The sequence below is a fragment of the Camelus ferus genome, chromosome 14, assembly GCF_009834535.1.
Source record: "Camelus ferus isolate YT-003-E chromosome 14, BCGSAC_Cfer_1.0, whole genome shotgun sequence".
Lineage (NCBI taxonomy): Eukaryota > Metazoa > Chordata > Mammalia > Artiodactyla > Camelidae > Camelus > Camelus ferus.
Genome location: NC_045709.1, coordinates 7,225,402 through 7,252,994, shown reverse-complemented (window position 1 = coordinate 7,252,994; position 27,593 = coordinate 7,225,402). Strand labels below are relative to the sequence as shown.

At 35.3% G+C, this 27,593-nt stretch overlaps 2 protein-coding genes and 1 pseudogene across 11 annotated transcripts in view; all 3 read left to right on the top strand.

The window, feature by feature from the left end:
• The window catches only part of CPB2 (carboxypeptidase B2), a 34,833-nt gene extending 17,848 nt beyond the window's left edge, over positions 1-16,985 (top strand). The window contains exons 5-11 of the mRNA XM_006187348.3: positions 1,272-1,373; positions 3,700-3,804; positions 5,816-5,926; positions 7,895-7,988; positions 10,868-11,070; positions 12,700-12,787; positions 16,425-16,985. Coding sequence (XP_006187410.1) covers positions 1,272-1,373; positions 3,700-3,804; positions 5,816-5,926; positions 7,895-7,988; positions 10,868-11,070; positions 12,700-12,787; positions 16,425-16,609 — 888 coding nt within the window. The 3' untranslated portion in view covers positions 16,610-16,985. The remainder of the gene's footprint in view (positions 1-1,271; positions 1,374-3,699; positions 3,805-5,815; positions 5,927-7,894; positions 7,989-10,867; positions 11,071-12,699; positions 12,788-16,424) is intronic.
• On the top strand, positions 7,272-7,451 carry LOC116668749 (annotated as a pseudogene).
• A 141-nt stretch (positions 16,986-17,126) lies between the features above and the next one.
• The window catches only part of ZC3H13 (zinc finger CCCH-type containing 13), a 93,799-nt gene continuing 83,332 nt past the window's right edge, over positions 17,127-27,593 (top strand). For 5 of the 10 annotated variants that reach the window (XM_032496136.1, XM_032496135.1, XM_032496133.1 and 2 more), the window contains exons 1-4: positions 17,127-17,759; positions 23,430-23,555; positions 23,888-23,997; positions 26,557-26,668. In XM_032496136.1, the coding sequence (XP_032352027.1) occupies positions 23,439-23,555; positions 23,888-23,997; positions 26,557-26,668 (339 nt within the window). In that variant the 5' untranslated portion in view covers positions 17,127-17,759; positions 23,430-23,438. Of the gene's footprint in view, positions 17,760-20,789; positions 20,961-23,429; positions 23,556-23,887; positions 23,998-26,553; positions 26,669-26,966; positions 27,101-27,593 lie in introns of those variants that run through there. The other 5 variants (XM_032496130.1, XM_032496129.1, XM_032496131.1 and 2 more) reach the window with 5 other exon arrangements.

Here is a 27,593-nt window from a genome sequence, read left to right as displayed (position 1 = left end):
AAGTAAACCACTGTAGGGAGAAAAACAAACAGCCAAAATACACCTCTTAAAACAAATGGCAAAAGAAGAGAGTTATTCAAAGGATGTGACCTTCATTACCTCAGATTAGATTGTGAATAAAGGTCATATAAAGAGCTGCCTTTATATAGCACATCCTCTGCTGCTGGAGGACGTCTACTGAACCATCAATGCCGTAACATAAAATAGTTTGATGTAGTAGTTCTCTCAGATATATTCATGCCTTAGAAGAATGATGGTAAACAGGGGCCCAATGAGGAAAGATTTCCAGCACCTCAGACGCTGACCTCAGGGGTGCTTGGGACACAAAGGCCTCCCAGGAGCATCTCAGTTCCCAGCACAGGACAAGTTCTCGCACATACCACTCACCCTAGTTATGGCACTTTGAGAGGATCCAAAGGTAAATGATGCTCCAATTCCCCTCAGCTAGGATTGCTATTTGAAACTACCTCTAAAAAAGTTCCCAGAAATCAGGCCAAGGATTGGTTACTCCCATTGCAGAAGGTGTCAGAGTTGAAATATGGCCCTTGAGAAGCTGGTCTACATCAAAACATGACCAGGTTCCATCACTCAACACCGGCTTCGAAGTGGACACCAGCCTAAAGTCAGGCTTAGAATTTTTTATTTGTTTTTTTCCTTCCACTGGAATCTTGATAGGATCAGAAACCACTAGACTCCTACCTGGAAGAGAGGTCCAGAATCAAACTACTTCCCAGGGTAGAAGAGAATTCTTTTTTCTCCAGATTGTCTTCCATTTTGTCTCTGATCATTTCACAGATCTCACTGTAAGTGTGAAATAATGACACCTCCATTTACCTTGTGCAAAGACAGTGCCCAGGGCTTCCTTAGGTTACTCTTGAAAAGTGAATATTAAAAAAAAAAAACCTCATATAAAAATGAACTCTTGAATGAATGGTAAAGAGGATTTCATACACAGAGCAGGGATTCATTGTGACAAGCCTTTGAAAATAACTTAAGAAGCCATGCTTTAAAGACTAACTGTTCCTACTTCATAAGTTTCTTAGTACTTTTCCACTTTCTCTAAACCTTGATACTTTAAAAAAAACTTTAATTTCATCGATTTTCCTAAGCAATGGAAGAAACACCCTGTCCCCAGTGTTTTAGCTCCTCGTTTTTCCACACACAAAGGTTTTAGAGGGATCTCCTTCCCTCAAAGAAAGTGTCTGTTTCCTTTGATCAGAGAGATGCTCTGAATTTGCCCTGAGACTGACTGCTGGTTTCTGTTTTGATAGATCTATTCTTGGATAGAAGTTATAAGTGAGCGGTATCCTGATATGATTGAAAAAATCCACATTGGATCCTCATATGAGAAGTATCCACTTTATGTTTTAAAGGTATGTTGTAGGAAGAGCTGTTGATCTTTCAACTTTGGGGAATATGTTATTTCTCCAGCAATCCTTGTTATTACTTCGATTTTTTTTTTTTGTTTTCGTTTTTGATTTTAATTTAACTTCTGGAGACAAGTGTTCCTCAACTTTAATATCCAGCTATTTAGGGATTGGCTATTACCTTTAATTTTTTTCCCCTTTACCAATGCAGCGTTGGTGTAAGAGTAATTACCTCCATTTTAGAATCAACTCTGTGTCTGTTTATGTGACATAGATAAGCCATTTAACCTTCCTGGGCTTCAATGCCTACCTTCACAAAATGAGGGCAGTGGTCTGGTTTACTTTTTAAATTCTTATTTTATTTACGTCGCCACCACCACCTCTGATTGGCTTACTTAGCAAAGAAAGAAAGAAAGAAAGAAAGAAAGAAAGAAAGAAAGAAAGAAAGAAAGAAAGAAAGAAAGAAAGAAAGAAAGAAAGAAAGAAAGAAAAAGAGAGAGAGGAATCTGGTATTGGACGAATATGGACATTGATACAATTTTTGGAACTAAAGGAAGAGTTTAACAATGAAACCCAGAAAGGATAGGAACTAGGGCAATGCTGAGATCCTTGGCGGTAGGACTGATATGATAGCTTCTTCAACCACCATCTGTTTGGTTATTTATTTTCAGTTGAATCAATTGGCTTTAATAAAGTCAGTGAATTTGGCTACAGAAAGAATATTGGGAGCCATGAAACTAAACTAATTCTTGTATGTTAATTTCTAATTCTGCAGTTCTGTTTTTTTACCACTCTTTTCTCCCCCAAATTTTTCAAACAAAATAAAAAGAAGCCCTGGAAAAGTTTAATCATTGGAAAAATACATTTGATTTAGTATATATAATACATTTACACATATTTTTCCAACATTATCTTAATTGTGATAGGTAAGCCTCTTTGATCATCCAAAGATAAAATTTTGAGTCAGGGTTTCTGGGTTTTAATCTGTTCAATCTGACAAGAATTTGCAGGGTAAACTCAAGGCAGACATAGGAAACACTGGGTCCTCTTGGCAGCTGAGATGGTTAATCAGACTGGATCCATGTAATCGTGGCATACCCACCTACGACAGTTGCCTTCAGCCGTGCTGTGTGTATTCTTTGGAACTTGTGTTTCTGCGACCTAGGTGTACATGTGGGAAAACCATGCTTCCTGCGTGCGTTAGTCCCGATCTTACTCAGTCAAGGATATGCACATCATGTGAGTCTCTGGGGTTCCTCCATCCTTCCAGTCTCAGGACAGGTACCAAGAGAGTTTGCGGAACACAGCTAGCCAGAAGGCTGAGTAAGGCAGCTAGTCTGGACAACTCAGGATTTTCTTTTAAATTGAGTAGATTAAATCAGCCAGGTAATTCTCCTCTTTGTCCAACTAGACCCTTTGTGGCCAATGCCATTTGATGTTCTCACTTGCCTTCTCGTTGAAATATCACTAGCTCCAGGTTAGTTAAGAAGAAACCTTCCTGAGTGGTGTAGGTGGCAATTTCAGAATCTAACTCTCTTTTTCTTGTTTTGGAGTTCCAGCCCCACATAGTTGTTTGATTTTGCAGCACTCTTCTCCATTCTCCATGCTCTAAAATTGTGCTCTAATTTTGAAAAAACTGTGATTCATTTTGTTCAGAGAACTCTTCTAAAGACATCAAAGGCTATCACTGAGGAAAGGCTGGGAGTTCTTATTCCAGAAAGTTGGCAGCTTACACTGCCCCCCCCCCCCATATTGTAAATCAGAACGAGGCCTCTGTCCCCAGATCTGTTGGTGCGAATTTGTGTGAGGTTAGATGTGTGCTTATTTCTGTGTCAAATAGGGAAATAATCTGCACAATAAAAGTGTGCACCCTGGGGAAATGATGAAGAAATCCAAGCTTATCTCGGGCATCACTGGCTTTCCTCTCCCAAGCCTTTCTCTGTTGCCTACCTCCCCCAGAAAGCCGCCTATCCAGCACATAGCCGCTTAGTTCTAACTGGAGTGTGACAACATGGACCGAAGCCCTAGTTCTCTGGTCTTTACCGCTACACTTCCTCATGCAGCTCTGGTATCACCAGGTAATTGTAGGGGAATAAAACGAGTTTAAATCAAGAGTCCTGGCTTCAGACCGCAGTACCGACTCTCACCAGCTCTGTGACCTTAGCTAGTATCTTTTAATCACACCAGCTTTTCATTTCCCTTGAGAATTCTCAAAGACACGCAGAGAATAATGCACGTCTAATAGATTTTCTAAAAGGATTAAATAGAAGCACTATTTATAGCACGTTATTATCGTGAAGCTTCTTCTTATTTTTTGGTTTTCTGTGCGCAGGTTTCTAGAAAAGAACAAAGGACCAAAAATGCCATGTGGATTGACTGTGGAATCCATGCCAGAGAATGGATCTCTCCTGCTTTCTGCTTGTGGTTCATAGGCTACGTGAGTATTCACATTCTCTTAAGCCAGAGTTTCTCTGCATGTGATCCTAGGACCACCTGTGTCAGAATCAAGTGGCCTGTTTAGTAAATATGTGTGTTCCCAGCTCACATCCTGGAATTCTCGACCTAAAATCTCTGGAGGTGAGTCTTGGGAATCTGCAATTTTCACAAGCTTCCCAGCTGACTTTTACACATAATAAGTTTGAGAACCATGACTTTAAGCATTTAGATCACCCTGAAGATTGTCTGCCTTATCCTTTCCAAATTTCTGGCTGAGGCTAAACACTGGAACATAATTAAGAAACATATGCACTTGTATTATGTTTACAAAGTGAAGGGAGGAACTGAAGCAATTATCTAAGGTGAGTTCCAATTAATTTCTTTTTCTTTTGGTTTGAATTATCCAGATATCCTTTGCCATATTCAGCCCTTGGAGACTTACCATAAAGTACAACACGACAAAGCAGATTATACTTTTCCATGTATAATAGGGAATTTTGTCCTTGAAGAAGGCCTTGGCATATAAACATTCATATATAAGACAAAGAGTATGTCATAAAAGTAAATATTATAATGACTATAAACCTCTATAATAAATGAAAACAGTAAAAAAAATTATGCTTCAGATCCTGTGAAATGGGCATATATGTTCTCTACACTGATTTATACAAAGAGCCATTGCCACTGGAAAAATAACTTGAAATATGTGTCCTTCTGATAATGGTTATTGCTGTCTCTGTATCAACGCAAATGTCTTTGTATGTAGAAAAATACATTTCTACCTACCTTTGTTTGCCTTACCATCTCCTCTCCCCCACCAATGGAGCTACAGTATCCGTGAGCCTACTGAAAAGTTCCTACCACCAGACCCTAAGCACAGCCCAGTTATTCAATGATCTGGAACCTTCCCCAAACTGGGTAGTTTTATTCATTTTAGACAATGAAGGGAGCAGCAGTTAGTGGAGAGAGCAGCATGCAAAGCAAGAGGGAAGGAACATTCATTTTTCATTCTAGTTCTGAACCTGAAAAGGACAGGAAAGAAAGTCCAATTCATATTGACTCTAATTCATATCAGTCAAGTTGTCCCTAATTGCTGTCCCTCCTACCCTGACACGTCTTCCCTCCTATTGCATGTAACCCCCCCACACCCACTTGCTCAATCTTTGTAAGATGAAATTTTTGATTTCACAAATATTTATGAATTGCCTATGAGGTTCCAGACTGTGGAAATACAATGGGAAACAAAATGTAGCTCAAAAAGCTCATAGTCGAGTATTTTGCCCCAACACTGTGAGGCTGATTTTTGTAGCCCAAGTCAGCATAAACAATAAAATTTTTAAAATTTTTAATGGGGGGGGTAATTAGGTTTGTTTGTTTGTTTGTTTATTTTTTAGAGGAAGTACTGGGGATTGAACCCAGGACCTTGCGCAAGCTAAGCATGCACTTTACCACCTGTCCCATGTCCAAGGCATTTACCACCACTTGGCAGCATATTACCTTAAGTTCAGACTTTTCAAGGAATTAATATTTTTTTCCTGAAAGTTAAATCTGAAAATCTAGACATGCCAAATATTTTTTTAAAGAAAAGAAATAGACTAAATTTAGTGGAAGTTAAGTACATGGATGTTAACAAGATTATAACTTCACAATATACACAAATATTGAATCATTATGTTATATACCTGAAACTAACACAGCTGACCCTTGAACAATGCAAGGGTTAGGGGAGCCCACCCTCCATACACTTGAAAATCCACACATAGCTTTATAGTCAGCCCTCCATATCCATGGTTCTGCTTGCGTGGATTCGATGAACTACAGTTCGTGTAGTACTGTAGTATATACTATTGAAAAACATCTCCATACAAGTGGATCCACACAGTTCAAACCCCTGTTACTCAAGGGTCAACTATATAAAATTGTATGTCAATTATATCTCAACTTATAAAAAGAAACAAAATTTATAAGAGTTTAAAAGATACATTATTAAACATACTTGGTTTAAACTGTAGGTAACTCAGTTCTACGAGAAAGAGAAGGTGTATACCAACCTTCTGAGGCATATGGATTTCTATGTTATGCCAGTGGTTAATGTGGACGGTTATGACTACACATGGAAAAAGGTAGGTGAAGGAAAAGAAAACAAAACATGCCCCTTTCGGGGATATAGTATACACAGGCTGAATTACTTATAGAATCCTGGATCCTGGCATAATAGTTTTATTACAAAAATTTTTAAAAATTCATTATGGAAATGTTCAATCATGCATAAGTGGGAATAATTATATGGTAAATTACATGGTAAATAATTATATGGTAATTGTATGGTAAATTATATGGTAAACTCTACCTATCATACAGCCAGTCAACTCATGGCCGATCTTTTTATCATCTATATCCCCGCCCCACTTCTACCTTACCTATATTATTTTGGAGCAAATCTCAGACACCTTGTCATTTCATCAATAAATATTTCAGGATGCATCTCTAAAAGGGGTCTTAAAAAATAATCACAGTACAATTATACTTTAAAATGAACAATAATTACTAAATATCATAAACTTTCCAATTAGTATTTAAATTTCCAATTGTATCCTAACTTTTTAAAAAAGTTTATTTCTTCGGTTCAGAATCCAAATAAGACTAATATGTCATGATTGGTTGATACCTTTTATTTCTATTGTAATCCATAAACTCTCTCTCCATCTCTTTTTCTCTATTTCCTTGTAGTTTTTTTCATTGAAGAAAAGAGTTGCTCGTTGTCTGGGTTTCCTTCTTGCATTGCCATGTTGCAGTTTAACATGCTCCTTTGTCCTCTGTATTTTCTAAAACTTGATATTTGGATTCTAGAAGCTTAATCAGACGCAGATTTGACTTTTTTGGCAAGACTACTTCACTGTGATAGTGTGTTCTCCCAACAGAAGGTGCATAATATCTAGTTGTATCTCTCTTTGTGATGTTAGCTACCATTTGATGCACAGTGCCTACATCCATTCATTCTTACTAGGAATTATTTGAATGGCACTTTGATTTGTAAAATCATAAATTGCAAGAATTAGAACAGCATTCTAACTGAACTTGCATTGTAACAAAATTGCATTCTAACCAATGTGCAAATTTAAGACTTAGTACCCTTTAACTTAGTCATGAACAAACATAGTATGAGTATCATGGTCAGTCTCATCTATAGTACTGGGAACCATTACTGTTGGTAATCTTTCATCATGATTCATGTAAAATTACTCAAGCAATATGAAGTGCAGTAATTTTTAAAATTTAATGAGAAGCACATAAAAACATAGTTGAACATATAAGGTCCAGAAAAACTTACTTGAATAGCACATACAAACACTAAGGGGAATGAGAATAATTGCAGTGATGAGAAACATAAGGAATTATTTTATGTAGATGGGAATTTAAGCAGAAGAGATGGGAATGGTGAAGGAGATTGATGAAAAAGTTATCTCAATCGCTTCTCGGCCTTTTGGCTAAGATCCAGTGTAGTATCTGTTCTTATCATTTTAATATCTGATACATCCTCTATCCAAGGACAATATAGTAAATGGACTTTTGGAGCAGGGAGTTGAAAAATACAATGGCAATCATATTATAATATATAAATGTATCAAATCAACATGTTGAACACCTTAAGTTTACACAATGTTATATGTCAAGTACATGTCAATTAAAAAAAGGAACTCATGATATAGTTTTAATTTGAGTTGAAACACAAAGTTATTTTACTTTTCTTAGAAGGAACTCAAAATGACAATGCCTAAAACTAATTTAAAGGAAACAAAACCAAACAAGAAGGCCAACAATCAGCCTAGCAAAACCAAATGAAAAAAATTTTGTTGAGTCAAAACTCATCAAATACCATTTCATGTGGTTCAAACTAAAATAGTTTGAGTGAACCCGGCTGAGACCTGGACAGAACAGGGGTGGTGCAAAGGTGCTGTGAGGACAGTTACAGGGTGAAGCCACGGAGCTGCAGGAGAGAAACACAATGCTGTCCACTTAGGCTTTATAAGTCACATCTTTTGTGAACTGCAGACATGACCGCCCTGGTTACCTGTGTTTTGTTTATTTAGAATCGAATGTGGAGAAAGAACCGTTCTTTCCATGAAAATAATTCTTGCATCGGAACAGACCTGAACAGGAACTTTGCTTCCAAACACTGGTGTGGTAGGTTGTTTGCTTTATTTTGAGCAATTTGTCTTCATTTAAAAGGTGATATTCATAAATACCTGTTAATTCGAGCTAATTAGAGGGGAGGCCTACCTGAATCAGGAAACAATTCATACAATAAATTTTTGGTTAAACATAATGCTATGAAAGTTGACTAAAATAAGCAAATCACCCTTACACGCTCTTAAGGTGGACCAGTTCTTTAAGCTCCCTTCTAGCTTCAAAATTCTAAAATTCGAATCATAAGGATCGATTCCCTAGAATCATAAGGAAGTGACTGCTAAATTTCCTACTTTCATAAACAGATAACATTCATTATTAGGATATCAAAGACTAAGGTTGGGTGGGTAGCTCTCCTTTTCAATTGCACAGGAAAATATTTACTTCTATAGTGTTTGGAAACATTTTCTTTTGTGTTCACTATTCACTGTCTTCAGTTCTTTCATGAATATCATAAAGAGAAACTTATGTCTACTACAATGGGAGTTCCTTGTTCTTTGATTTGAGTGAGTTAAGGTTCTCAGTGAATATTGATTTAGGCACTCAGGAATATTGTCTGCTTTCAGGGAGATGGAGGAAGGTGTGAGTTCGTTCTCTATATTACTTAACGTTTTTCATGGTGAAAGCAATGTTACCAAATTGGAATAGCCCAGTAGTCAAAATATCTTCTGTTATTGCCATCAAGAAATATTTCAGGCCCCAATCAGGCCTGGTGCTGTATTCTTATATATATCACCAGAGTCAAAAACAAGCGTATAGACAAGAGAGAGTTTTAAATAAAACTAAAAGTAACAGTAAGGAACTCTCTCTCTCTTTTTTTTTTTTTGGCTAAGTGCCTGAGTGTCTCTTCAGTACTATGTGGGCAAGATAATGAGAAAGAAGAATTAAATCTTATCTCTTCCTTGACCCTGCAACTAGAATGTGCCTTTATACTTTGTAGAGAATCTAAAAGAATACTTCACTTATTAACAGGAAGTAATGGATCAAGCCTTCTTATTCATTTTATGTTCATTTTACCCATCCTCTGTATTAAAATTGTGTGTGTGTGTGTGTGTGTGTGTGTGTATGTGTGTATGTTAAGATGGGAATATGGGAGGGGTATCTTAGTCTGAGAGGGCTGCCATAATACAATACCACAGACTGGGTGGTTCAAACAAGAGAAATTTATTGCTTACACCACCCTCTTGCTATGTCTTCACATGGCCTTTTCTCTGTCTGCGAGCCTCCCTGGTGTTTCTCTCTTCTTTTGAAGATTTTAGACCGGGGTCTCACCTTTATGACTTCATTAAATCCTAATTACCTCCTTAAAGGCTCTGTCTCCAAATATAGCATGTTGTGGGGTAGGGCTTCCACATAGGAATTTTGGGAGGACAGAAAATAAACAGCTTATAAGACTAGAACTTTTTAAAAAAATCACCATTGAGTCTTAACAATTATCAGTGCCTTACACATCATTAGTAAATGGCATTCTTTAAAGTAAAATAAAATAAAAATATATTTGAAATGAAAATTTCCAGCATGTTAGAAGTTGATGGTGCCAGATGCCCATCTTGTGCCACAAGTGGTTTTTCATTATGTAAAGCACTTACTGAACTAAAAGAATTTGTCTGATTTGGTTGCTTCGGGAAGCTGAAGAGCATATGGGCAATTCAGATTCCCTGCTGGGCCACAAAAGTTCTGTTGATATTATGTAGAATGGGGATTCCAAACAGTCCTCATAATGGAAGTCTAAAAGTGGTGTCCCATTTAAGGCCTCATCTTTCATTACTGTTATTCATTCCTATAAAAGACTAATTTGTATCATATCAACATTGGACTCATAGGGTAAAAAAAAATTACCCAAGCCACATAGCTATTAAATGGCAAAGCCAAGATTGGAATCAAGTGATTGAGTGATTCACAATATGCTGCATAACCTCTTATTGTAAAGAATGGTTACCACCAACAGTGCCCAGTTTGCATCTCCTAAAATAACAGCATTTACTTCATAGGTTGGCTGAGGATTAAATGAGATGTTGCCTGTTAATCTTAGCAGAGTTCCTGACATATATACCATGTGCTCTTTGGATGTCAGCCGGCAGTGTTATTGTCATTATCTTATTTGTTCAAGAGAGCAACTGGACTAAAACTAGACTCTGCATTTCAATTTTAAATTGTCAGTGGAGGGATTCTGATTGGCAGAACACAAGTAAAGGACCCAGTCTGGAGCTAATAGACTGCTTCCAAGAAGGAACAGTATTTTGGGTCAGAGGTGGCTCTCTGGGGGCTCCACCTCTGTGAATTAAGTGTGGGAAAGAGAAGTGCTGGGGGTCAGGCCACCATCCGAAGTGATGTTTACTATAATTTCTCAAAGGAATGAACAAGTATTGTTCTGGTTCCAAATATCACCGTCCCATTTTATTTACTAAACTACTTTAGCAAATTAGAAGTAGCACTGAAGACAGACTGCATTTTCTGAGTTCCCAAATGAGACTTTTCTTCGATGGGCTATATTAATTGGTAAGTTTCAAACTATATACATCTGAAAACCCAAACTTACAGTGATTAAAGAAAATGGGGTTTATTTTTCTCACATAACCACAAGTTTGAAGGCAGGGCCGGCATCTCTGAGACTCTCTTAGCCACTTTCTCAAGGCTGCCAGATGGCTGCCCTCAGGCAGTAACTGTTGGATTGTTGGCTGTGAGGGCGTATAAATACTTGAATTCAAAATAAACCTTAACAACATTTAGTGGACATCAGAATATGTACCTTACAGAGCTTGAGCGAATCCATTTATCTAAAAACGTTACACCGTAGATACTGTCAGGGAGATCACAAGTGACAGTGGGTTGTGATGTGTCCCCTCATAATTCCACTCTTACCAATTTCACTACAGAGGAAGGTGCCTCAAGTCTCTCGTGCTCGGAAACCTACTGTGGACTTTACCCAGAGTCGGAACCAGAAGTGAAGGCGGTGGCTGATTTCTTGAGAAGAAACATCAACCACATTAAAGCTTACATCAGCATGCATTCATATTCCCAGAAGATAGTGTTTCCATATTCCTATAATAGAAGCAAAACCAAAGACCACGAGGAACTGGTAAGTGCTGCTTGATTCATTTTCTTATTAGCATTTCAAAAACAATATTTAAAAAAGCCTAGTTCAGTAATCAAAAACTTGGGGGGAAAAGTTCTTCTCTAGAAGACAAAGGGTAGGTTGCTTAATGTCTTGATCTAACTCTACTCAGAATCACCCTGGGTCAGGGTTCACTGAGAAATTATAAAACCTGTGCCTTACTTTGAGGACATGAACTTCAGTCCAGCAGATGGACTCTCTAGGAAAATGTCAGACAAGCTCCTTGAACGTCAGGAGGGAACCATTCCACTTTGACCTGCTCTGCATATGAAGCCATACGAACCAGGACAAAGACAAGAGTCTCTAGCATTGTAGGTCTGTTTGTGGCTGCTAGCTTTCTACAACAGCCTGCCAAGATCAAGTTCCAGCACAGCACTTACCAATTTGATGTTAGCGTTGAGAATTGTTCACACTCTGATCTTCCTAACTTGCAGGGTTTGGTCCTATTAAAAGCAACTCTAATTTCAGCATTGAGACAGGACCTTCCCTCTTCTTTGAAATGTGGTGAATGATACAGGAAGTTCAAAGAAATGGCACAGCATGATATCCACTGATAGTCCTTGGGTCATTGAAGAGAGTGGCAATAAATACCCATAATGCTAGTGCCAACTTCAGAAAGGACCTGCATAAGCTAGAAACAAATGTAGTGGAATACAAGGGACTGAGTTGTTATTCTGCTGCACACCAGGTACATAATCTTTTTTGTCTGATGAGTCTTTGGGAGTTATTAGACATTTTACACAAAAAGAAAATAGAGTTTGTGAAAAGGATGGAAAGGGAATCATACATGCCTCGGGTATGTATATTGTTTAGAGGAGCTGGGTTTAAAGTTTGGTGATCATTTTGCCCAGGAACGGGATAACCCCAAGCTGTTTGCCTTTGAAATACAGTTACACTTTGTTTTACAGTATAACTCTGTTTTATATATCATGTTTTACAAAATAAATGAATTCCTGAAAAGGGCATGTGAGAATTCTTTTTTGTTCAAATTAAATAAAAATTTCAATATATTGGAAGAGTCTATGTTTAAAGCCACCCAACTGTAATTTTCCATTAAGAGAAAAATATTTTTAACAGTTAATTTATTCTTTTCAATTTACTTCTTGGATAAATGCAGATTTTTCATGTAGACCTTTCTCCCTGCTTTATTGAGATATAATTGACTTATAACACTGTAGAAGTTTAAAGTGTACAATGTGATGATTTGATACACATATAGTGTGAAGTGATCACCACAATAAGGTTAATTAACAGTCCATCACCTCACATAATTACAAGTTTTTCTTTTGTTGTGAGAACATTTAAGCTCTACTCCCTTAGCCATTTTCAAGTGTATTATACAGTAGTGCTAACTATAGTCACCAGGCTGTATTTTAGATCCTCAGAACTTAATCATCTTGTAACTGGAAGTCTCTATCCTTTGACTGGCATCTCCCTTTTCTCCCTAACATCCCCAGCCCCTGGCAACAACCATTCTACTCTCTATTTCTTCATATATACAGTTTGATTCAATTAATGTATGATTTAGAAACTTCTACCTGTCCTATTTTAAAGCTGCACATTAACTGAAATTCCATCTACTATTGATTTCAGTCTCTGGTGGCCAGTGAAGCAGTCCATGCTATTGCAAATACTAATAGAAATACCAGATATACACATGGCAGTGGGTCAGAAAGTTTATGTAAGTATTTCTTCTTAAGATCTTGGAGAACTGTGAGGTACTAAAGAAATTTGTGTGTTTGGTTTTTCTGTGTGGGTTTAATTTTTCTAAGTGGAATCTTTAAACAAGGTCACATGTACAACAACTGGAGTATAACAATTAGAAATGGGAGCATAATAGCTATGACAGCATTGAACAAGGCTGTATTAACGTATAAATATACTAACAAGAAACCAAAATGATACTTAAGAAATTATGCTCATTGCTCTAGAGGAGGGGTTATAGAATTGGTATCACACTAGTTGAGTGAAGCATAAAAGGTCATAAAGGATCAAAAGAATGTTTAAGATGCCTAGGGCTACCATGTATGGTTGTGCAGGTTGAACACTATTCAAACCTAGGAACACCATTTACATTAGATGCTTTTTAGTGACAGCTTGTGTCCAAGAGTATAGCTCATAGCACGCTATAGTTTAATGTCTTGTGTTTGTATCACACTGATGAGAAAATGTACATGGCAAATTCTTAACAAATATTTTAAATTAATTTCTGCTGGAAGATATTTATGGAGGGACTCTTTTGTATCCACAACGGGATGACAGACAGGTTTTCTTTTTTTGAAACTGGAGGAGGAGATGGGAGAAGAGGAATGGAAAGAAGCATGTAACAAGGTGTCAGCAAACTATAACCTGCAGACCAAATCCAGTCCTCTCTTTGCTTTTATATAGGCTGTGAGCTAAGAATTTTTCCATGTCTTCAATGGTTGAAGAATAAGATTCTGTGACATGTGAAAATTATATAAAATTCAAATTTCAGTGTCCACAAATAAAGTTTTATTCAAAAACAGCCACACCCATTCATTTGCATATTGTCTGTGACAGCTTTCATAACGGTAGAGTTGAGTAGTTGTGGCATAGACTACATGGCCCTCAAAGCCTAAAATATTTACTATCTGGTCCTTTATAGAAAATGTTTGCCAATCTCTAATGTAAACAATTAAGTAGTACAATATAGTATAATCTTACTGATAAGTACAGAAAATAAAATAGGTTTATGGGTTTGTGAATGACTGCCAGAGAGAGAGGCTACTTAGCTCAAGTGGCCTGGGAAGGTCTCTCTCGGTAGGTGACCTGTCTGGGAGATCTACCTGGTAAGTGGCTGCCAAACAAGGGTGTGTGGGAAAACCAGGGAGAAGGGATGGCTTGTGAAAATACTTTGAGACAATATATTCAAAGTCCCAGAGTTTCCTTTAACAGGTATGACCTACAAGGGGGTAAAAACACATTCACATTAATAATCACATTCATATTATTTTCAGTAAATTGCCTGAGCACCAGATGCTCTATTAGTAGAAAGCCTAGAATCTTCCTCTTCCTCCTCAATCACCCCAAATTATCTTAAAACAACCTGGGGCCAGATTGGTCCCTATGGTTTCTTTGTCTCTTGATGTCACTGGTCTAATACTGCCTTTGCTGACGCAGGTCATTGCTCTGTCACAGAGGAACCCCACAACTTCCTTTCATAATTTAGAGCTTTCTTGACTCCCATCCTCTTCTCTGTTTTCCCCCAAAGCATGAACATAGTGCCTCAATGCTGGAATGAGTTTATAGATTAACTCCCTGTTTTGATGAAATCATTCCATCTCCATGAATTCATTCATTCAGCACAAATCTCTCTCCCTTTCTTTCTCTCTCTCTCCTTTTCTCTAAGTATAGAAAAATAGCTGGAAGAATAAATGACAAATATTGTTAATAGCTATCAAAGATTTGCTGAATGAATAACTTTAATCCACTGTTGATAGATATTTTTCAATACTATAAACAATGCTTCAGTAATCATCTTTGTAATTAATTCAAGTATAGTTATTAGAAAGAGGAAAAAATGATCATTTTGCATGTTATATGATTGTCTACCTGGAAAACAATAGAAAACCAAAAATATTAGTAACAAAGATTTGAGTAAGGTGGTTGACTATGAACTAAATATATACAAATCTATAACTTTCTTATATATCAAAAATAATCAGGAAGAAAAAATGAAAAAAAAAGCTCTTACTGGTTCCCTACATATACATGTATACACATGCAGACATGTACATATAGATACATACATATGTATATAGATTTATTGTGTATGTGTGCACACATATAAATCCATATGATTTCTATGAAAAAATCTAGAAAATTTTACTGGTGTACATAAAAGAAGAAACCTACCTTTTTTTTGAATAGGAAAGCAATATTAAAAAATGTGTCTGTCGTTCTAAATTGTTTGTAAATTTAATGCAACCCCAGTGAACACTTAAATGACTTTGAACTTCATTTGAAAGAATATATTTGATAGAAGAGTTTGTAAAATTCTGAAAAATAAGACTAATAAGAAAGAATTTGCTCCAATCAAGTATCAAAACATTATAAACCTGTAGTATAGTTTTTTGTTTAGTTTTAATTATAGTACTTTTAAAGAAACAAGAAATTATGTATAATTAATGATGTTCATTGTGAAGGAACTGAGCCTGGAAGAGACAGATAAATAGAATAATGAGCATAGAAAGACACTCAGATATATAAGATCTACTATCTCATAAAGAAGGCATTTCAAATAGTTAAGAATGTTAGATTATTCAATTAACAGGGTTGGAAACACTGGAAAGTTACTTAGAAAATTTTTAAAAATTGGATTACTAACATGTCTTTCTCTAAAACAAATTCGGATACATAAAATATTTTAATGTAAAAACCCTTCCATAAACTAAGTTGAAAGCAAAATTACCAAGTAAGAAAAAAAATCCACATGTTACACAGGCTAATAACACTAATGCTGCTTTAATAAACAATATATAAAATGAATCAAGAAGAAAAATGAGCAAAGACAATTGACCAAAAACATAAAGATGGACAATAAATATATCAAACAAAATGTTCAACTCACTGATAATCAAACATAAGGTAAGACAATTTGATATTATTTTTCACCCATAAAATTGCCAGAAATGCATCATTTCCAGAGATGGTGTGGGAAGTGTAAGTGGGCACATTCATGCCCTGCTAATGGAGATATAAATTGGTTCAATTCTTTTGAAGGCTATTTGGCAACATGTAGCACAATTGTAAAAGTTATATACCCTTAGACTAGCAAATCTTCTCAGAAAGAATATTCTAAAGAAACAAAGAAGCAATTATGTATAAACAAAGGTGTTCATTGCAGAATTGTTTATATTAATTAGAAGAAATCTAAAGCCCTTCAAATAAATAGTTATTAAAATTAATTACATTTAACTTTATAATGCAAAGCTGTGAGATCATTAAAAATGATAAGGTAGATTTGAACTTATTAATACATAAAGCTAGTCATGATAGATTATATTTAGAAATGTTACCTAATAGCATGCATAGAATGATCTTACATAGGAAAAAATTATGTTAAAGCATGCACTGAAAAAAAAGCTCTAGACTATAAATGATGATTATCACTCATTGGTAGGGATATATGGGTAATTTATATTTTCTTCCTTAACCTGTTTTCCTTCAGAAACTTAGGTTATTTAATAATCAGAAAAGCAAAGCTATTTTTCATTTTTAGGGAAAAAAATCCATTTTGTTAGTTAACTTGAAACATCTGAATTTCAAAAACGTAATTTCTTTTTTTCTTCTTGTAGATCTAGCTCCTGGAGGTTCGGATGACTGGATCTATGACTTGGGCATCAAATATTCATTTACAATTGAACTTCGAGATACAGGCAGATACGGATTCTTGCTGCCAGAGCGTTACATCAAACCTACTTGTACAGAAGCTCTCGCTGCTGTCTCTAAGATAGCTTCGCATGTCATCAGGAATGTTTAATGCCCTTGATTTTTTCAGTCTGTTCCCATATTTTAATTGACTGATTCCAGGAATACCAAGTCATTGTACCAGTTTCTTTTTAAGTTTTATCGTTAGTTTTGCTAAAAGGTTTTCCTATTTCTTGGTTTTGTCAAAGAACAAAATAAATGCTACCTTAAAATTAAGGCAGACAAGGGTTCCTTTTCCTTTTTTTTTTTTTAATTTGTAAGAAGTCCTGATTTTTTTCTTTAATTGGCGACATTTGATTAGCCACCTCAAGCAATTTAACAACTAATTTTATGCAGATCATTAGATCCTAAACAAGAAAAGGAAAAGTTTGTCAGAAGTTCATGAGAGATTTCTGCTCCAAATTTTCAATAAATTTCTGCTTGCGCCTTTAAAAACACAATCGTGCATTCCGTTTACTCCACTGCAACAAGCGATGGCCAAGAAAGCGGAGTTTCAAAAACAGGACAAACACCTCCCGCCGCTCCAGTTCAGCTGCTCAATAAAAACATTGTTGAGCGTATAAATAGCTACAGCTACTTTCGATAACAAATGTGGCGACTTGCACATTGACAACAGCTGTTTATTGTTAAGAAATTCTGTAACTAAAGGAGAAAACTCCCTCGAATTCACTTTTAATTGGGAATTCTGGCTCTCCGGGATTGCGGGCTTCTTCTCTAGGGAACACTCACAGAGCAGAGTTTGGTAATTTCGACCGCACGTTACGCCCGTGGCGGGGCGTGCCCACGAAGGGGCGGTGCCTGCTCGCTGACGACTAATCTGGCGGCCGGAAGCAGCCTCGGTCTACAGAGGAACAGGGCAAACCTTTGACTTCCGGCGGCATTTTGAGGGGATCCTCTTAGCGGCCTGGAAGTGTTTTCGTTGTCTTTTCTTATTTTCTGGTCACTCTTCGTTCCTTTTCTTCCTGCGTCCCAGGCTCGCTTGACCCTGGCGAAGCGGCCGGAGGGTTCCGCCTCCCAGCCGTCCTGAGTGCCCCCCGCTAGCCGAGGACTGGTTCCCGGGAGCCGCGCGCGCACCTCCTTCTCTTCGTCGTCGTCGTCTTCCCGGGGCCAGGCGCGGGGACAGAGTCGTCTCCCCCGCTCCTCGGAGCCGTGGCGGTGGTGCCGCCTCCGGACTGCGCTTGCGAAGGGAGCTTGGGGAGGAGGTAAGCTTGAATTCTGTGAATTGGTGCGCGTACCGGAGAAAAGGGGTTGGGCGGGCCCGGGATGGGGAGGTCCCGCTTGTTCCCCATCCCTGCTTGGGTCACGTCAGGATTTTGAGCATTCCACCCGTAACTCTGTAGTAGATTCCTGTGCTCACGCCTCGCTTCTCGCCCTCGTTCTGATCTTGTGAGTTTGCCTCAAGGGATCGGTGGATTCAGACGGAAGGCGGTGCTGGATCCCTACCATTTGTTGTGGGCTCGGGAACCCTTGCGCGGTATTCGCGTTTGTCTGCGATGGGAGGGTGCCGGAATGTGGTCTTAGATTTAGAAGCTCCCTCTTTACGCAGACCTTTTGCACAAAGGTATCTTACGTTTGGTTATATTTGGTCTTGCTTATTTCCTGGCGGTAATAATTTAATGACTTAGGTCCTCAGAGTTGAGGAGTGTTACTTTATCTTCCCAGCCCCTTGGTTGTTACTTTTGGCAACTGTCTGTCAGAAACCGGGGGAGGTAGAATGAAAGGAGAGGATCTGATGTTTGGCAGTATCTCTCTCCAAATAGGTTAAAATAATTGATGTGGCTGGAAATTTTAATTAGAGTTGATATTACGTGAATGATATCAATAGGTTCTTGTTTGTGGAGCGTAGTGTCGAGCCATTCGGTTTTATTTCAAGGTTTTCAGATCATTTGAACTACTTTGAAAATTATGAGTGTATGCAATCTCTTCAGGTTTTTTATTTTTTAAAAAAATACTTTTAAGACTTTTGGAAAAGTCTACATACCTCAAGTTTTCAAAGTTAAAAAAAAAATACGGTTTCAGTAAATCTAAATGCTTATGCAGTACAATCCATGCCGTTATGTTGCCAATTGTAGGAGTCTAGTTTGAAATTGCTGACTTTAGTACCTGAGGGACAATATTTTGGGCAGTTTTGTGGACATATCTTTAGATTTTCGAAAATTTCCAATTTAATGAAATAGTTATGATATGACAATTTCAAAGAGACTAAGACTGTAGAAGCAGGTATGTAACAATTTGTGTCTGTAAAAATAGTTGCATCCTGAAACTAAATCTTTTACTGTGGGGATCTAGTTTTATGAAATGCGTGCCTCTTACTGGCTTACTAATTATTGGTGATTCGAAATCAACGTTGATTGCATATTATATCCAGTTTAAACTAGATAAATTAGATAAAGTTTATCTAATTTTGTATTTGTAAATTAAAACTAAAATCCAACAGGTGGATGCTATTTTAATTTATGTACAAGTTACTAAAAATTTAACAAGCTATCGGTATTAATTTGTATTGTACTATGCATTGGCATTTACACTTAGAAAGCAAAATTGTTTAACGTATTTATTTATAGAATTGGTTTTCAGTGAGTATTAGTCTTTTACCTCCCCCAACCTTCACTCTCCTTTTCATATAGAGTTGGGTTGGAGCTATTTCAGCAGATACTTAGTAGCAGTTGAAATGTTAACTGATGTTGGTATATAAAGTTTCACTTATTCTTTTTGGTGCTTTTGTTTGTTACAGTTCTGCTTACTTCACTTTATAGTAGTTGCTGGCATGCTATGTTCTCCCTGCCTAGGCTTTTTAACAAAATGTATTTTTTGCACAGTGCTACAGTATTGCATTCCTCATCCCTCTGTAGTCATCTTAGCTCTGACAATTTTTTTTGAAATTGTTTTAGTCTACAGATGAGCAATCTGCAAGATTGTTCAAGAAAGTTTTTTTTTTTTTTAAGAAGTTCTGTTAAAAAGTTCTCAGACTATATCAAATAAACTTTTTTCTTTCAAAAATAAGAAATATAAATATGATGGGGTCTTATTTTTAATATAACTCTTTTAATTTTAGAATGTCAGTGGATAGGGGTTTATTTTTCTACCAGTTAGTACCAGTAATTATGTAGTTTTAAATGCTTAGTTCTTTGACAGTTTCCTAATCTAATGGTGCTGTTTATCCTGATTGAAGTAGTTTATGCTTTCATTTATGCTACTGGAAGATGAGACCTCAAAAGATTTAATTATGAATTGAAGTGAGAATACTAGAACTAATGTTTTATTGGCAAGATTTTAGTAATTAGGCTTCAGAAATAGTTATTAAATTATTAAAAAGAAGAGTGAGAAAGAGATCTTTGTATGTTTCTCCTTTCTTAGCCGTATTTATAGTATGAAGCTATGAGTACATTGTGATATTTGTAAATTTCTGGTGAAATGGGGACATTTCCCATTTATTAAGACTTTTTGTTGTATCTTAGTGTATTCAAACTTTATATCCCCTGTTTTTCATTTCTTTTTCAATTGAAAATATAAAAACTTCCATTATTTATTTACTCTGCAAATGGAGAGGAGAAATAGGAAAGTAATACAATAGACTCACCAGTGTCACTCTGGCTTTGATAATGCTGGTGTTTGGGAAAGACCTGATAATGTGAGTAGAAGTCAATGGCAACTTAAAACTGAAGAATAAATTGAAAACTAGAGGGGAAACCTTCAAGTCTCTGAGCTAGGGAAGACTTACACATTTTTGTCTTACTGTTTCTAATTTTTCTCACATACTTTGAAGCATTTGCTTCTTATTGAAGCCTGTTCAGACATTAGTTGAAAAAGTGCTCCTCCTGCCCCCAAGTCAAATCTACATTTTATTCTGTTGCAGTTTGTCCTTCTTCTTGGGCCCATATTTGTAGATTGAATATTCTGTCACATTAGATAGTAACATAGTTTTTAATTAATTAATGAATATATATGAGCAAATGCTTTTCTGGTACATTGTAGATTATGTGTATATAATATTTAGACAAATAGGAATTAAAATACTCTATTTTATGTTCTTTGCAAGCATAAAACTTTTTATTTTGTGCAAAAATATAAATGTTTCATAATAATATTTAGATAATTTGCTATTGTTGACTGCTATTAGAAGTTCCTAGATAGATGATCAGAAGAATTCCTCTATCAATTAGAAAGCTTCAGTTCCTGCTTTTTCCCTTTTTGCCTCAGATTTTTTTTTTTCTTCTCTTTTTTCTGTCTAGGACCTCCCTGTAACCTAGACCTGGTACTCAAATTCAGTGTCATTTTAGGCCAAGGTCTGACACTCTTGGACTCTGAGAAAAGAGAAGAATACATCTTTACTTCATTGCTGTTCTTCCCTAAGTTGGGAGATTCAACAGTAGCAGAAGTAAAATTCCTGGGATAATCACTATGTAGGTGAATCTTGAGTAGTTTTTGATTTCACCTGTAAAACAACTTTGTGGGAAGTAACTTTTTTTAGTGACAGGAATAGAAGAGGGGTAAGATTGGATCATTAGTTCTCACTTGATTGTCTGTCGTAGTTCAAATCCTTTGAAGTCTTCAAAGCTTATGTTAGGGATCTAGATTTGGAGAGAAGCTGTGAGACCATGCTTTCCAGCAGTAGGTCAAAGAGAGGAATGCTGATCCAAGCAACAGGTTATAGATGGGAATAGAGACAGAGTGAATAATACCTGGAGCCCTCAGAAAAACAAGAAAGGAGGTAATAGATGACCAGTGTTTCAAGTATAATAATAAACAGCTTGTTGCCCCAATTGTGGAAGACACTACTGTTGATTTTTGTGGAAGAGGGTGTGTTGGGAGTAGGGGCATGTTGGGGATGGGGGTTTGGGAGTGGGGTAGATCTAACTATTTCCACTGATACTGGAAGGAAAAATATAAGGTTGGGGTTAGTCATCTTGAGGCAATGTGGTGGAATGGTGTGCCTGTTTTCCAAGTTCTAGATAACTAATAATAGCTAATAAGGAACTTTTAGAACCCATTCATTTTTAAGTTTATTAATAAATGTTTTTAAAATTGAATTGATGAATGAGAAGTTCAATGTACATCTCTATATTAATATTTATAGTAACATATAATGACACTTTAAAAATTTGTTTTTGTTCTAACTTCTTCCACATGTTTTGTTACATACTTACTTCTTATTCAATCTTACTCAGTTATAAATTGTGAAAAAGTTGTTTTCTCAGTTAAAGCTCTACATTTTCTAGATCTTTCTCAGCTCCTTAGTTCTTAATGTTCAGTAAATCATACCAACTTTTCCTTTATAAATTCACATTTGGGCTAGGAATGAGCCTACGAAAACTTATATCAAAGATTACCTTATAATACTAACTCTAATATATAAAGCAAACCCTATCATTCCTTACTTGAAGAACAGTTGATACATAAGTGATTTAATGTTGTGCAAATTCTTATTCACTTATGTGACTCGCTACATAATTAAAAATTTGTGATTACTTTGAAGTTACTTTCTAACTTTTTGGAATCACTAAAAATTGTAATTGTAATGAATGATTACATTGTACATTAAAAAATAAGGATATACATTTTTCCAATTTAAAACTACCATGTTGTATCATATCATATTTTACTTTTGTTTCATTATCTTTGTTCATTTGTCAGATGTTGTCCTTATTTTTTGGACCTTTTAAAAATGTGATCTGAAAAGATATCTAACTGAACCAAACATTGTTTATGCTTTTTTTTTTTTAGAAGTTTTGATTCTGTACTACCATGATTTAATTTCCTTTCAAGTGATATGACTTTACTTTGAAACTATGTTAAAGAGCATTTGTGAACTTTGTAGAGATCAGTTCTTTATCAAATGGAGCTTTTACTTCCTTAGCTGATATCATTCATTATAGTAACTTTTCACTACTAACAGAATTTCAACTAGTATTTAGTGTATAACGTGTGATATAGTTCAGTTCCTTTTTCTTTCTCTTAGGCAGTTCCTACTCACTTCCCATGGTAGTATATTCTAGATTATTCTAGGTCTAGAATTTACTGTTGTTTTCTAACATATATCATAGTGCTGTTGTCTGATATTTTCATTTCCAGTTGAATCACCTGATTGTATATTTTAATTTTTAATGTTTTATTTACTTTTGTAAAATATATTTATAATTTGTCTTTTCTTATTACTAATAATTGTAAAATAGTCTGTTCTATTTCTTTTAGCACCTTTGACTTCTGTGTCAATGCAGTGTAGATTATCAAAACGTCTTCACTTTTTCTAGTTCTATAACTTGTCCTATTTTGAAAGCAAGTCGTTTTATCAACATTGAGTTTTGTTTTGGTTTTGGTTTTTGTATTATTGGAAAATAAATATCTCTGATTAGACTGTTTTCCTTTGGGCTCTGTAAGATAAATAAAATATTTAAATGGAATTTTTCTCCTAGGTTGATTTTTGGAACATAGTTATTGTCATCATTTAAACTATATAAAACACAGTTTCTACTATGTTTCATAACATAGTTTCTACTATCTTTCATAAAAGATAGTTTAAAAAAATGGAAACAACTTTTATAAGGAACTTAGAAACTGAACATTTTATAGTGTGTTTTCTAAACCTGAATGTACAATGAAAACTTAACTGTGTGAGTAGAATCATGTTCCTTCACTCTGCAGAAGAGGTGAAATTCTAGCCAAAAGATTTTAGAGTGGTTCACTAATTCACTAATAAGGTGTGTCTTAGAAGTAGCCTGTATTTACTTGTGACCTCTCATGGCTTTTTTTCTTCTGAGGAAAATCCCCTGTCATTTTGCAGTTATCTATTACTTTATCACTTGTAAGTTATGGGCTCAGTTACTTCAAACTAAAGAATTTCACAGTTTTGCCTCTCTCTTTTTTGGTTAAAGTAGTACAAAATGTCAAAAATTAGAAGGAAGGTCACAGTGGAAAATACCAAGACCATATCTGATAGCACATCCCGAAGACCCAGTGTATTTGAGAGGCTTGGACCCAGCACTGGCAGTACAGCAGAGGTGAGTTGTCACTAGTACAGTCACAGGGGTTCTCTTGCTTCCTGTCATCAAATTCTTATTTCTATCACAAGAGTGCATAGGTTGTTGTAGGAATATTGGTAAAGTAAATTTTTAAAAATGTGTTTCATGAAAAGGAGTAAGATGAGCAATTGGATTTATGGGTTTTTCTTTTTTTTTTTTTTTTCCTGATGTTCTTATTATTTGGGGAGTAGTATATCTCAAGTTAGCTGGAATTTTGATAGCATTTATTTAAATTTTGTCCCACTAGCATCTTTTTTCCAGAAGTAAATATGAATACATATGAAATTTACATAGTAATATCTGTCTCTTAGACACAGTGCCGTAACTGGCTGAAGACTGGCAACTGCCTCTATGGAAACACATGTAGATTCGTACATGGCCCTTCACCCCGTGGTAAAGGTTATAGCAGCAATTATAGAAGGTAAATTGAGAACTTTGAATCGTTCATATACTATTAGAAGATGGCTTTTGTAATTTATCTAGTTTAAAAATCTGAAATACAACAATGTATTTGGTCAGATATTCTGTTTTGTGGTAGTCAAAGATCAATAAGATCTTTTTAGTTGTTACTTTCAAGACTAATAAAATATTTGCTTTAAAATTAACTTATTTGCTCAAAAATTTGTCTTTGTAATATATGTATGAGTTACTTTTGTGTCCCTCCCCCCCATCATATATTTAAGTGCTGTTTAAGAGAGCAGAATTTCAGGGGTTTGTTTTTCGTGAGGAGAGACTATTTTCAACTCTTAAAATATTAAAATTTAAATAGGATATAATTTTAGCTTTTTAAGATGTTCTAAATTCAAATCTTACTGACAAAAGATAATCTGATACAAGCTCTGTAGGTTAAAATGCATTTGCCAAATCTCTTACCACAATATCTTGATGTAATGAAAATATGTATTTATATGCGGATAAATGTACTACCTATTTAGAACATCATTTTGCCTTTAAAAAAGGCAAATTAGACTTTCCTAATAAAAATCTTATTTTTCTTTTGGTCCCCTCATGATGATTTTGTTATGGTGTTTAAAGATGTAACATATGTACAGATTATCACAAAAACAGTTTAAACTTGATTGGTAAACAGATAATTTACCCAGTCCTAGAATTAGGTATGCTTATTGCTTTGGCTCCAACAACAGTATAAAACCTGAACATTAGCATTTGGAGATTTTTTTTTTTTAAGTGGGTGAATTTTTGTCAATGTGTATAAAGTTTGAAGTTTCATAGAATTTAAAATTCACACCCTTAGCATCAGCTGACTTTCTGTTCACTTAACTGTTGTACATTTTAGTTTACTTGTGATGCTGAATACTCTGTTTTATTTGTATTTAGAGTGTCATCTGTCCCTTCTGTCAGTGTGGGAAAATTAGTCTTTGTAAGTTTAACACCTGTATAAACACATACCTGGGGAAACTGTTTCAGTAATTTTAATGTTTTGCTTATATTATTACTGAATTTTTAATACATGCTTTACTTCATCTTTGAAATTTATTATTAACTGACTCAAAATTTTTATACAAGTGATGGTTGTGAGGAAAGTGGGCAGAGAAATTTGTCTAAAATAGAAAAAATGGTGTCATTACTAGATTTAGAATAAAGGATTTTTTGTTATAATTTTGCTATTTTGTGTATTTTTTCCCCCTGATAAGTTCCTTTATATTTGTGTATTTTCTCCTTTTTTTGTGAGGAATAAAAATATAGTTCATAGTGTGATTCGAAGACCAAAAGAGAAGCAATGTATTTCAGAAATGCTTTAGTCGCAAGTCATTTAAGTCATTGAGCACTCTATTAGGTGCTGTTTGGGATGGGAAGAAGTTTATAATAAACTGTCTTATTATATAAGGAAATTAGGGCACATAAAATTTACATGTGCATCACATTGTAATTTAAAGCATTTAAGTGCTGATTCTTAATAAGAAGTTCCATTTACAAGTTCAGCTTTAACTGTTAAAACACTTAATATAGATCTATAAATTATGCATGCAAATGTTAATGATATCCTTTAAAGTGAATTGACTGAAATTATTTTTTTCACTAACCATGTGATTTGTATTGATTTATAAATTAAAGGAATTGCTTTGACTGATCAACTACTGAAATAGATGTGAATATTTATGTAATTTATTTATATCTTCTAAAAAATATTACACACAGCATTTTTGGTGGCCAAAGAGGGGCATATTCCTTAACATCTGTTGCCCTCTTTTAAAGGTGCTCTAGGAATAGTCTTTAAAGGCAGTGTGTTTTCTATCTCTGCTTTGTTTTTCTCAATTAGTGATGGTATGAAAATTGAACAGGCATTTATCAAATTGGTAGTATAAATTATGAAGCTTTACCAGTGTTGAATATAAATATGTATTTTTTTCCTTAATTGAAAACTGTCTACAGCAGAGTATAAAATAACTGTCGAAAATCTTGCTTTAAATTCTTTAACTACTTTTTGTTCTGAAAAAATTTCAAATTTAAGAAGAGTTACGAGAGTAACACAAACTCCTATATTTGCTTTGATTCTTGAGGTGCATAGAATATTTCTTCAGCTGTTGATGTTATATCCACACACATGTGAAGATTATAATTCTGTTCCTTCTACATTAATTTTGCAGTATTATTAAAAACTTTATCTTCCTACTTTTTGATTAATAGAAAAATACATTAAGCTGTTAATTACAAATTCCTTTCTCTCAGGTCATACATAGTTTCTTATTAATATCACCAATATCTGCCACTCCATGGAATTTTAATATATGCATTTTGATTGGCATTGGGAGAAAACTTGTAAGTTATGCTCTTATCTTTTATGTATTAATATTTAAGCTGAAATTTATTTTTTCTGAACTTTAGGAGCCATGGAAAGTAGAAAAATAGAGATTTATGAGGTTATTTCTGTAAATAAACTCTTATAAAATGTCATATAAATATAGATTTTTGTTGTTTTGTTTTGTTTTTCGTATTGTTTTTGTTTTTTGGTTCAAAGGTCACCAGAAAGACCTACAGGGGATCTTAGAGAAAGAATGAAGAACAAGCGCCAAGATGTGGACACTGAGTCCCAGAAACGAAATACAGAGGACTCATCCTCACCTGTTAGGGTAGGAATGAATTTCCCGAAACAAAGTTAAATTTCAGTAGTGATTTATTATTTAAATTCTATTTTAAATACTATCTTGTGTGCTAAATACATGGTAAATGTGTACTGTTGGATTATAATGTTCTATGTGGATAATGTAATTTAGAGGGAAAAAGTCCTCTGGAAGAATTCTTAATTCTGATTGTTTTAGTTCTCGGTGGTAGTTAAGGTGAAGGGAATTGGTTGACAGATCTCAAGCTGAACTTCATAGGGCTTCTGTACCTTGGTGGACATTATGAGTATCTAAATGTATTCTTAAGTTTTCAGAATTCAGCCAGCCATCATCTCCTGCCTGCTTCCAAGAAAGATTGAAGTGGCTGACAGTAGAACACTCTTAAATTAACACAATGAAGGCAAGGCATGGTGGTGACAGAAACTGAACTAGAAAACTTAGGTAAAGAAAAGAAAAACATGATAAGAACAAAATTTATTGGTGAATTTCCTGGCAATGAAGCCAAAAGAGAAGCACAATTTATGATGTAGTTTATTGATTAAAAGAAAATATAGATGTTTGTCAGGAATGGAAATTTCCCAGGGCTAATTTTTTTTTTTTTAAAGAAATTTATCATGCTCTTGTGTGTACATTTGCAACATAATTATTGAGGTAAAGTTCACCCATTTAGAGTGTACACTTGTTTTTCTTATATTCACAGTCATGCATCCATCACCATAATCAATTTTAAAACAATTTCATCACCCCAGAAAAAAAAACCCATACCCTTTAGTGGTCATCTCCCCACCCCCACAATTGACCACCAGTCCTAGGCAACCACTGTTCCACTTACTGTCAATGTCGATTTACCTATTCTGGATATTTCATATAAATGGAATCATATTAATAGGTAGGGTTTTTTGTGACTAGCTTCTTTCACTTAGCATAATGTTTT